This window comes from Eptatretus burgeri, chromosome 7 (assembly GCF_056783735.1).
Source record: "Eptatretus burgeri isolate ZD-2024b chromosome 7, Ebu_testis_v1, whole genome shotgun sequence".
Classification (NCBI taxonomy): Eukaryota; Metazoa; Chordata; class Myxini; order Myxiniformes; family Myxinidae; genus Eptatretus; species Eptatretus burgeri.
In genome coordinates this window covers 22,211,451-22,224,138 of record NC_140967.1, presented here as the reverse complement: position 1 = coordinate 22,224,138, position 12,688 = coordinate 22,211,451, and the positions used below count along the sequence as shown (strand labels likewise).

At 43.6% G+C, this 12,688-nt stretch overlaps 1 protein-coding gene across 15 annotated transcripts in view; it reads right to left on the bottom strand.

The window, feature by feature from the left end:
• EHBP1 (EH domain binding protein 1) overlaps nucleotides 1-12,688 on the bottom strand; it is a 340,218-nt gene that overhangs the window by 138,166 nt on the left and 189,364 nt on the right. For all 15 annotated transcript variants that reach the window (XM_085887653.1, XM_085887654.1, XM_085887656.1 and 12 more), the window contains 4 exons: nucleotides 11,439-11,546; nucleotides 10,690-11,223; nucleotides 8,124-8,213; nucleotides 7,466-7,609 (listed from right to left, as the gene is read on the bottom strand). In XM_085887653.1, the coding sequence (XP_085743779.1) occupies nucleotides 7,466-7,609; nucleotides 8,124-8,213; nucleotides 10,690-11,223; nucleotides 11,439-11,546 (876 nt within the window). The remainder of the gene's footprint in view (nucleotides 1-7,465; nucleotides 7,610-8,123; nucleotides 8,214-10,689; nucleotides 11,224-11,438; nucleotides 11,547-12,688) is intronic.

The window sequence follows — 12,688 nt, the reverse complement described above, 5'->3', positions numbered from 1 at the left end:
CCCGATATTAACTCAGCCTGGGAATTCTTCCACAGAAACCTGCTCTCTCTCTTGTGCACACATCCATCCGATCTTGTATTCAGTTGTCATACCCTTCTTCCAGCCCATGGCACACTCAATCCTGTGGTGAAACAGTTGCTCTGAAACAACTTGCCTTCTCTTCCTGGTTAGAAAAACCAACCGAAGGCAATCTCAGATCCTTCCACAAAGTCCACAACAAGTGTGTCCAGCCTCAAGAGAGCCAGAAAAGAACATCTGCCCAACCTCAAGATTGATCTTTCAAACTGGTCTCCTTCCTTTAAAACCTGGTGGCACCTTATTAAGTCTGTCTCTGGAGTATGTATGCTCTCACTCTGCTACTGAGAAGGCCGAATGCCTCAATTCTGTGTTTGCTCCCAAATGTTGTGTCCACAGCCCCTCACTCTCTGTACCCACCCTACCCAGTTGTACCAAACTGCTCGTGGACTCTGTGTCTTTTGCACTTGAGAAGGTGGTGAAGATTCTGGCAATCCTAGACTCTGATTCTGCAACTGGACCTGACGGCATCAGCTCATGTCCCCGAAAAACCTGATCTGCTGGTCTTGCACATTTCTCTCTCTGCCCTTTTCACTCTATCATTTGCCCAAGGTCATATTCCATCTGGTTGGAAATCAGCCAACATCACCACATCACAAAAACCGATCACCTTAACTACAGATCTATTAGTTCATGACAATCATCAGCAAGGCCATGGAATTTATCATCGCATTTGAAATGAAATCCTTTATTTTCTCCAATGGCTTTGTCTCAGATCATGAATTTGGATTCAGACAAATCTAATTTGGACATGCTGCTTCTACGTACACTCCCAAAAATGGGTGGAAACCCAGAGTGTCAAACATGAGACCAGGGCCATCTCTCTGGATATATCTCGAGCTTTAGATACTGTCTGGAATCTTGCCTTGCTCTGCAAACTCTCTGCCTATGACATCCAAGGCCAAGTCCACACATGCCTCACTGATTTCCTCAACTCCCGTAGCCAATGTGTGGCTTGCAACGGAATCCTTTCATCTCCTCTCCCTGTCAAGGCTGGAGTGCTTGGAGGCAGTGTTTTGGGCCCACATCCTATTCCTAATCTTCATCAATAAACTCTCTGACTCTCAGGAAAATCCTCTTCATCTTTTTGTCGATGACTCCACCCTCTGCTATGACATCCCTCATCCTTCAGATAGATAGGCAGCCAGCAGCCTCTTCCCTGTCTTCAAACCTTGACAAAATTACAAGCTGATCAAACACTTTACTTGTAATATGTCTTTCAATCGAGACAAATCCCACACACTCCCTCTCCGAAAGGACTGTTTGGCAAGCCCTCCCATCTACTTTCTTAACAATCCTCTCTGAAAGGACCGTTTGGCAAGCCCTCACATCTACTTTCTGAACAATACTCTTGAGGAAGTTCAGTCACTCAAACTCCTGGATCTCACAATCAGCCAAAATCTTTCTTGGGAAAACCACATTACAAAGTTGGTCTTCAAAGCCAGTTGCCAACTGGGCATCCTCCATCATACAATGTGCCTGAAGGCAGTTTTCTGGGCCCACATCCTATTCCTTATCTTAATCAATTAACTCTCTGACTCTCAGGAAAATCCTGTCACTTTGTTGATGACTCAACCCTCTGCCATGATGTCCCTCATCCTTCAGATAGATAGGCAGCCAGCAGCCTCTTCCCTCTCTTCAGGGCATCTCTGTTCTTCAGCCTCTTCCCTGGGCACCCTCCATCGTACAAAGTCCTTCCTTGGCATACCTGAGCTCATATCCACCGACAAGGTCTGTCTTCACCCACATCTTAGAGTACTGTTCTCCCTTCTGGGCTGGCACCCCTGCCTTACACCTTGCTTAGCTTGATATCATGGAAACCAAGGCCTTAAACATCACTGGAAGCTCCCACGATGAAGCTGAGTCTATGGGCCTATAACTTTCCCATTGCAGACAATTCAGTGGTCTCTCTCTCTCTGCTTCTCCTGCCTCCTTTCTAGTCTTGCACCCTCTGTTCTTTCTGTGCTTGGTGCCCCCCCCCACCTCCTCACCTACAGGTTTCTGCAGAACGCACTTGGTCCACTATCAACGCCATTTTGGTGAAACTCCCAAAATCCAAGATCAATGCTCACCTCCACTCATTGTTCCTCTTTTCTCCCACCTGTGGAATCAACCTCCACATTTTCTTCAATGCCATTCTTCCCTCGAGGGCTTCAAGATCGCTGTTCATCACCATCTGAGATCATCCCCAATCCAAAACTATTATCTTTTCTACCCCCATCATCCCCTCCCCCAACCACCCCCAAGCCCACCTCCTTCCAAATTCCCAGTTTTCCCTCCTGAGAGTTAGCTTCTGTATCCACCCTGTCCACCCTGTACGGTGTACATCCTCCCCATGCCTCACTCCACCCCATATCCATCCCTTATTTGTCCAAGTCTCCCTCTATTTTGTCATTCAACCCTGCTTTTGGTGCTTGCCCTCTCTTTCTATTGTTCCTTTTGTTGTTGCATCCCAATCCATTCAGTGTTCTCAATCTTCCACAAGCCTCAACTTTGTAACCAAAAACTAAAAAAAAACTTTGTTGCAGGAGGAGGCCATTCAGCCCATCATGCATGCATGAAACATATAGATCCTCAATTTATAACACTTCGTTATTAAATGCTTACGGTTAAAGGACTCATCAAATTATTTTTGTGCTACTATTGGCATTGTTTGAAACCTCTTTGGACAAGCCTTAATGGGAAATATTTTGTGGTGTTAGTGTGAACATTTTAAAATGTGGTTTCGTGAAAATAATCACAATATAATTAGGGTTGGGCGAATAATGCATTTTTTCGCAAAATTCGAGGAAAACGAGTGATTTCCTTGGCCAAATTGTCCACTGAACACGAATTCGAGGAAAAAAATTGGCTGCGATGATGTTTTCGGTCGGTAAATCCCAAAAATTCAAAATGGCGGCTAAAAACCTCGAATTTTTGGCATCGACAACCACTGAATGATACACCACTACACCGAATGTGCTATTTCTTCTGTTGTCAGGGTTGTAGAATCCTAATTTACCGTTGTATTCGTTGCAGGTGCTATAGCTTCCTTGTATCGTGCAGTTTGACAGTTTTTGATGTCTGTTTTGTGGACTTTCCGCTTGTTTTTAGTGGTCTGGGGAGCATATTCATTGTTCTTCAAATATGTTACTGCATGTATTTTCAGATTAATCGATAGTCATGGAAAAAGGAACACAATGGACAACGTGCAGCCACAGGGTGAAGAAAACATTGGATGATGTGGTGTATCAAGAGAACGAAGATATCGTCTGCGGATCCAGGCTACCCTCTGGCCAAGCTGTGATTTGTCGGATAATGTATTTGTGTAAAAAGGCTGGCCAACTGGCCAACGCCAGATGTCTGCTGAGGAAGCATGTAAAACCGTTTCTAATGAACTCTGCGAGTTATGGATACATATGAATGTTTCCCCACTCCATGAGAATAGTGTCGCTCGTAAGTTGAAGGACTTGTATGAACAGTTCAAAATCTTCTGCAAGCAAAGTGAGAGTACGAAATTCAACAAGACTGATGGTTGGTGGAAAAACGTCCGAAAATTTAATGAAATGATGACGACCAAGGCCTACGATACAAGAACTAAGGACGCAGAGTATCAGCGAAAGCTCGAAGAGAAATATCAAGTGAAAATGACGGCGAACGACGACAGATTCTATGATATAATAACTGACATGGTACATTCAAGTTCTCATGTTGCTCGGCGGTGTCTGCGTCCTGGTTGAAGCAGAAAAACAGACGAGAGAAAAGACATAGGTTGCTAGAAAAAAAGGAGAATGAGCAAAGGCTTGGAGAGGGAACTTCGATGAGGCGACTATCGTTTTCAGAAGAAGACTCGAGTTGTGAATCTGCGACTTCCGAAGCAGGTTTTGATGAGATTTACCCAACACCAACTGATACTAGTCGTCCTCTGACCAGACAGCACACAGTGGAGCAAATCAACAAAGACGACCAGCAAAAACAAAAATTTCCAGAGGTGAAAGCTAAGCAGCGAGAGTGTAGTGGTGATTCCACGGGACAGAAAAAACTGTACAGGGCAGTCCTCAATAAAGTGATTGACACTGTTGAGAGACAGTTGGCAGAAGTTTCGTTCTTTGGTGGAGATACCAGCACCGACGAGACAAAACTACAGTACTCTCCAATAACGAATCTCGGCACGGAAGGCGAATTCGCCAAGTTGGACAATAGAATTGCGATCAGTGGTGGGTCGACGTCCGTCAAATGCCACGGGCAAAAGAACATCATTTCAACGAATCGACTCCTTGGAGACCCATCCTTCCAGCGATTGAGCGAATAAGACCGTATGCGTGAATGGAAATGGGCACGCATGTCGGATGCCACAGAGGACGCCAGAGAGATCGAAGGCAATTTATTGTCTACTGTGAAAGTAACAAAGAAACTTGCCCTGCTGAAAATAGAGGAGCTGAAAAGGAAAAAAGGCAGAAAGACTATGAAATTTTTAGATGAGTGCAAGCTCCATGGTGGACCCCTCACACCGGATTCACTGAATCTTGTGAACGAACTAACAGAGAAACAGCTAATAGCTGAAATCAAATTCCTCCGGTGCACTACAGCTCCGGACATCAGGCAAAGGAGAAGAGTGAAAGTGGAGGGGGCATACAAAATGCAGAAATTCACTACAATGGAACTCAAGCAATCCATTAGGAATGCTATCAAACCGGAATCAGTCATCATGTCGAATATTGATGAACTGTTACTGAGTTTTCTGAACTGAGTTGATCTGGTTACATGTTTACATGATGTTTGTTCCAAAAATCAAATTGAAATCACTACAAAAGAGCGTTAGTTCGTTTTTTGTGCATTTTTCGACTATTTGGCCTTCAGAATCGTGATCAGCGTGCTCAAAAACATAGTTTTTGACTTTTTTGGATGGTGGTAGAGGAGAAAATGCAGATATGGAAGAAAAAAATCTCATTTTTGGCCGCCATTTTCAATTTTCCGAATTTACCGACCGAAAACATTGTCACAGGCAAAGTTTGTTGTCATATTCGTACTCAGCATGTAATTTGGTCATAAAAAACACCCGTTTCAAAAAAATACCCCGATTTGTCCAACCCTAAATTATAATTTGGTGCGCTCAACTCAAAAAACAAAATTGAATTTGATTTTTGATTTTCTTAAAATTAACTGAGATCGAGGTTCAAGGAATTTCAAAATAAATCCCATAATGGCAGCTTAACTCGTGGGGATTAATTTGTTTGCCAGTGTGAAAAGGCTTTGAAGGTCCAATCCATTCCTGTGAACTTGCAGGATACACTGTTCTGCACCCTCTGTCATACAAAGAAATGCACTCACATTATATTATAATAGCTGCTGTAATTAAATTGTTACTCTGTTATAAAGATATTAGTTGTTACTCTCATGCACTCAATCTATCACAAACCGCAAAGAGCATAGATGCCCCTGGCAATGGTGGCCTGGCTTGTGTCCAATTTTATGATTCAATTGATGGTAAGAGAAAAATGTAACTCAAAATGACCTCTCTTTCTGTTACGACTTTTACTTCCTCAAGACAGTCGAGTTTGCTCATCTGACACAATGACAACGTGTAATGTGTATCACGGACGCCCCGTGCAGGGGCTGATCTGAAGATCTCACTAAACCGTCTGATCAATAATAGCGACGGGCGGTGCGAACAAAGGGGAGGGACTTAATCAACACAAGCTGATGACTCGTGCTGACTGGGAATTCCTCGTTCATGGGACACTGTCTCAAGCCCCAGTCCCCATCATGGATGGGGCTCAGCGGTTTGCCTGAGCCTGTGGGCAAAGGGCAAGGTACACGCTGGCCCGTCCAGTGTAGCATGCGTGCAGCCCCGGACATCAAAGACCTGTTATTGCTCCATCTCGCATGGCTTGCAGTCGCTCGTCCCTCTAAGAAGTTAGTCTACCAGCCACACCAAGCCATGGGCCTGTGAGCTGGGTCACGGAAGTAGTTCGTGTGTCGGAGTGTCACTCGTTATCGGAATCAACCAGACAGATCACTCCACCAACTAAGAATGGCCATGCACCACCACCCACATAATCATTAATGAGCTCTCAGTCTGTCAATCATTCTCATGATATTCAGCAAACCTGAAAAACAGGTTTCATGAGAAGTCAGTGAAGACTGTCAAACATTCTCTCCCCTACCCCAAGTCCTCAAACTCAACACTCCATATTCCCAGAAACAAGTGTTATGGATCTGGTTTAGGGGGCAAATAAAATGGACAAAAACAGATGGACAAAAAAAAAACCTATCCTGATGTGGAGATCTGGCTGGTTGTGTTGGCCAAGGGGTATGTCCCACTTCAACGGGCCCTGTGGGGATTATAAAAGTGCAGACAACGTGCACACTCACACCTTCTTCTTCTGTTGGTGTCTTTTGTTGATGCTGGTCAATTTTCATCTTGGGGTCGACTGCTGCATGATCTGCTGCAGGTCATCAGGTCTTCGGTTGGTCTTCAGTTGCTGGGCGTGATCGGTTTTGTGACTGCTGCAGGCTGCTGGCGTGGAAACTGGTCGAGTTCCAGTTAGTACTGGAGAGTGGCACACGAGGAGAAACCACACCAAACCGCGGCACACCCAAGCGAGTCCAGCACCGAGACAGGGTTGAGGAGCGAGCCCACATGGACGACAGACCCACACCACATGCGCAAGACAAGTTCGTTTTCTTATGAAACCCCTTCTGAGTTCCGTGTTTCCCCGAATGAATGCTTTAAGGTGTCACTGCTAAGACCATCATGGTTTCAGAGCATGTTGCCATAATTTCTTGATTTAATTGTGATCGCCGTGAAGCAGCCATGCTTTTTCACCCTCCCCCCCTTTTTTCTGTAAATAAACCCCTGTTTGATGAAAACTTGTGTGATCATTGGAAGTGGGCTCCATAGCGTTTTGGCAATTGGCGTATTAACCTGTTAAATTGGTAATTTAGGTCTGTGCTTGCGCACCTCAACGTGAATCGCTGACGGGCTTTGCTCGACCAACTTGTCGGCAATTCCGCCGCAGTCATTGCATTCAGATATTCCAATTTTCACCAATTTAACCTTGCAGATGTGGATATTTTCTCGTTCCATACCCGCCGGGCGGCATAGCAGTCATTGTAGACCACACGACCATCACAATAGTTTTACTTCAGATTTGCATTTATCTCGATGTCATTCAAATTTGAGGCAAAATAGTTGATCCTTTAAGTTGGGGATGTCTGGCACATATGCTTTGGGCCATTCTATTTGGATCAAGTTACAGGAACTCATAATCCAAGTTAGCATCCCTCGACGAGGTAAACTGCTGTTAAGCTTCCACAAGACAACTTGTATACAAGTTTTTTTTTTAAGTTTAACCATGAAGCGTACACAGCTCAGCCATTCTTGGCATCGATGTGGCCTTCACACTACCTGGGCTGTAGAGACCTTCTGTTTGCTCTGGGTATGCCGTGATGTTGTTTGCAGGACCCCAACTTTTAAGGAAGCATCCTTACGCGCCTGCTGCAGCAACAACCGTGCCCGCTCCTTCAGCTCATCTTGCCTGTCCCGAGAAGTCTGAAAGCCAATATACAAAGAATGCTGTTGCTTTTCCACTGGATGTCGAACTAAATATTGCTCCAAGCAAGAAGTGCACACCTTCATTGTCACATCAACATAAGGAAACCTTGCGCAGACTAAAATTGTGGAGTCCTGAAGTTAATAAATTTCAAGGAAGGAAATTAAAATGCCTCATGTCAAGTTGCCTAAAGGCTCAAGCACTGTTTGCACATGTCTGTAAAGTGCAAGCTAAAGGAAAAGAGATTGCACCAAGGTGAAAGAAAAAAATATCAAGGAATATCACAAATTGCAAATCAAGTATCTAACATAGGTTGGCAATTCGTAACCAAGATGCTCATACACTGCCGTTAAAACCACATGCTGTGACGTCTTCATTGGGAACTCAATTATTAAACCTTGTTACTTGTACACTAAACAAGTGAATGGGTGCATTGATGAAAGATACTGCATCCATGCCTGGATATATAAATGAATGATACATGTCAGTTTAGATCCTTTGAGATTCCCAGACCTTTTCGCCAGATTGGGAGCCAGTGCCAACATCGGACAAGGTGGAGGACTTCGTAAGTTGGCACGTCTTTGGTTTTGCTTCTGATATAGGCTGACGGCAGAAAAGGAAAAGGGTTAACATTTTAAGTATCAGATAATAAAAAAGTCATCATGAGTAAATATAAATATATATGTTGTTGCAATTGTTTCATGAATACTGAGACAATTCAAATTAACGTTCAGTTTAAACAGATGGAAAATACAAATGTTTTAGAAAGAACATAACCAGTGAATGTGAGAAGATATTACTGCTTAATGCAATGCATGTTCACTTGCCTTATGAACTCAGATACCATGGGTTTAAATATCTTAAGTCAATTTGTCACATGTGTCCGAATGTCCTTTGTCTTTTATCATGAGCCTTAGGTAGTGTAGAAACGAAAGTCATTGCACAATATTACTTTACAAGTAAATTAATGGTTCTGCTGCCCATATTCCTGTTTCAATTGGTATCCTGAGCATGCCAGCATCCTCTCTTGCTCCGAAGAAGGGCTAATACCCGAAACGACAACTATACTTTCCTTCCCAGGCTCTTTGTTAGCATACCTTTGTTCACTTACAGTTGATAAAACCGATTATTAGAATTGTCCACTGACAAAGATCAACACCAGTCTTGGTAAAGTTGAGCATTCCTCCAGAGAATACAGCTTTGCAAAATCAAAACGCATCGACTCTATCTTTTTCTATACTACGAGTGGCAGTCAATAAGTAACCTTAAAATGGCGATATAAATTCGAGAATGCAATGTGTGGAGTTGTCGATGACATGTTATATCGATGGGTAAGAGTCATGTTTTGCCTGTTTTATATCTGGAAACATTGAGCGTATGACATTGGCAGAGCAGTTCCAAGATGGCGGCTCCCTTAGAAGCATGCACCAGGGAGGAGCAACGTTCTGTCATCCGTTTCTTGGGAAATGAGGGTGTGAATTCCAGTGAAATCCAACACAGGATGAAAATGCAATATGGTGACATGTTTATTGCTGCAGCAGGTGTTCCCCTCACAAATTCCCTTCCCACTGTTGCCTTCCCCTCACAAGTTAAAAAGAAAATGTTGCTGTTTAGATATTTTTTTCACCCTTCCCTTCCCCACCCTTCACGCTACCTTCCTTTCCCCTCCCCTCACGCTGCCTTCCCTTCCCCTCCCCGCATGCTGCCTTCCCTTCCCTTCACACTGCATTCTCTTCCCCTCATGCTGCCTTACCTAACCTTGCCCCCATGCTGCCTTCCCTTCCCATTAGGCTGCCTTCCCTCCACCTCCCCTCATGCTTACTTCCTCCCAAAGCCTTTCCCCTCTCAACCCCCATGGACATCTCCTGGCAGTCTCTGTGTGCTTTTTTAACCTATCCCATTTTATTCAATCCTGTACGACCCCCCACCCCTTCTCTTCAAATCCCACAACCAAACGCAAGTCGAGAACCCCTCCCCTCACACTTACTTCCTCCCAACCCCCTTCCCCCCTCCCTTCCTCACTCTCACCCTACCCCTCCCAAAGAGTATAATGATGTTTGGTGAGGCATTGCTCTCCCCATCCCCCTCCTTCCTCGCTCTTTCCCCCTTCCTCACACCTCCTAGCTTCCCTACCCCTCCTCCCTCCTTGCTCCCCCTCCCCTCCTCCTCCTCCCTCCCCTCTCTCACCCCCCCTTTTCCTCATGTCTCCCCTCTCCATCCTCTCTCTCTCTCCCCCTTCCATCCGTCCTCTCTCCCTCCCCTCCTTTTTACTCCCCCCCTTAGTTTCAAATATGTGGCATGGAATGCTATGGTCATATGTTTTTGTTTTTACTCAGTGCGTGTGAAGAGAAAGACGGGGTAAGCAATTGTTGCATTTTGCATGTCGGTCTGTATGTCCATCTACAAATGTCAGTTTAGGATCGAGGAACAACTTGATTTCAATTGAATGTTATATTTTGAACACAAATCGGAACTTGAATCAGAAAAAGAAATGGTAGTTTAGCAGTACGTTGGCTCTGAATTCATCGAGATTGTGCATACGCAGAGAGGAGAGATAATTGTTTTTACTCTGTCCAGCAGTCAAGCAAAATTGAAAATCATTCCAAACAGGAAGCTTACTGTTTTTAAGGATGTCATAAAGGACACAAACAACAGGCACGAATAACTAATGTAATGTGTTAAATAAGGTAATGTAAAAGATGCTGCATCAAGGTGGTAAAGGTCAGAATTTTTTTTCTACAATCATTATTTTATTTCAATTGAATTATATACTTGAACACTGTAGAACACAACTACTCTTTTCGGCACTTTAAAAACCCTTCTGTTTAGGCATTTAGCAGGACTTGGACAAAATATTTTTGCATCATCTCAACCAAACAAATTTTCTGCTCACAGACCCAGCCCATGTCCTTGTTTCTCAAGGTGTTCTATGAACTCTCTAGTTCGTTTTTCAATGAATCACACTATGTAGTACTACAGGTACAAGATACATATGTGCAAAGCCATGAGATAGATGCAATTATCTGAATAGTCTTTATCCACATTGTAACTTTCTTGTAATTAAAACAAAAATACTTACATTTTCCACATCCTCCTGGGATGGGAGGGAAATGCTACGGCTCATTTTCTTTGCCGTCGAATCGAAACTTGCTGTAACTTGATGCTGTTGTCCAGGACTTCTGGTTGTCTCTGCTACTGCCGGCTGTACTGTTGATGTAGATTCCAAAGAAGGTGCAACAGGTACCTTTTGTGTCCCCCCATTTGTCAATACCTCGCTTGATTGCAGGGTATTCCCAACTTCATTATGTGCCACACACTTCTTCATCTCAGCGCTATCCAGGTGCAATGTTTTCTCAAATAATGGGCTGCTCGTTCGCACGGTCACTGGCTCCAATCCACCCACAGCCTGCTGCTTCGTCTTGCTGTGGGGTTTTTCGTCCAAGGTGTGATTTAACTCTAGAGCTGGAAAGCTGATGGGGATAGCTGTCTCTGCCACGGTGTTCTTGCAAGACTTTGTGCCCTCTGAAAAACTACCCACCCTGTATGTGCTCCCCCCTGGCCTCTCACCCAATTGAAGAAAACTCAGCTCTTTACCCGTGAAGTAAGCACGGATCTGCACAGCACCACCACAAAACTCATTTAGCAGCAGCATTAAGTAACAAATCAAGGAACTTTCATAAAGTGACAAATAAAGGAATAAATACTTAATAGTTTGAGGTTAACTGGTGACAAGATTTTGCAACAACAAGGTACAATGGTCAAGCTGCCAAAAAAGTCTTGTTCTAGTATATATTTGTTTTTATTTTGAATCTTGCTGAAAATACTGACCTGATAAAGGTAAGTGATTACGGTGAGCTTATCAGGAATGGCAAGAAGCACCATGTCAGCTGGCTCAAGGAGACGAGAGATACCCAGACTAGCAAAGCCATCATATGCCTTGACGAGAGAGAGAGAGAGAGAGAGAGAGAGAGAGAGAGAGAGAGAGAGAGAGAGAGAGAGAGAGAGAGAGAGAGAGAGAGAGAGAGAGAGAGAGAGAGAGAGAGAGAGAGAGAGAGAAAAAAAAAAAAAAAAAAAAAAAGAGAATGAAGAGAACATTCATCAAACAGCAATTTGGTCACTTTGAGCAGTGAACATCAAATTAAATAATTCAAAATGCATAAGAACCATCACTTTTCAACAATACACTGAATTCCCATCCACCAAAAGCCAGGATGAATGAGTCTGTTGGTTTCCTGTTTTTATATATAATCATATTAAAATATGCAATTTGGTGTCCATCTCTCTGACTGTTTTTATGACCACAATCCATTCAGTTCTTACTTATCCAATCTCAATCAAATTTGGCAGGACTAAGCATCACACAATGGAGGTTCCATCCATCCACTGGGATCATACTCTGTGCAGAGTATTACATGCTGCAAAAAAGCAGTCTCCTGGGCTATTGGGCACAATCCTGGACAGGTCGCCACTCCAACACAGAATACCAGCAAGCTGGCACTCATTTTTGCCGATCTCAGAAGGATTACAGGCAGTCAACCCCACCTGGTATTAATTAAACATCTGAGTGGGATTTGAACTCAGGATCAAAAGATCCCAAGCCCACCACCCTAACCATTAAGCCAACACCAGGCATACATAATGGAGGTCGTTACAACTTAATTTGCCACCCTCCCCAAGGGGGTTTTCCACCTTGGGTGAAATCCGTGTTAAGATGTATGTCTATGTTAAGACAGCTAATCATGTCATTTTTCCAAGGCCGCTTCTAATAACAAAAGTAATAGCAACACCAATGATAATAGCATAATAAAGGGTGATTTTTTTAAATTCAGAACCATAAATACTTCCCATCCACGAAAAACTATATGTGTTAGGAATGTAATAGTTTGTGTAAATATAGCCAAATGTTACAGAAAGATATAACATGATCCTGAGAGTTATCAGGTATCATGTGATTTATCACGTGACCCGGCAGTGACATTGAACGGTTTTCACGAAGTCATTCCATGGCGCTCACTGTGGAAGAACGCGTGTTTCTCGTCGAACATTACATCAAGAATGCATCCTTTAAGGGGCTGTCA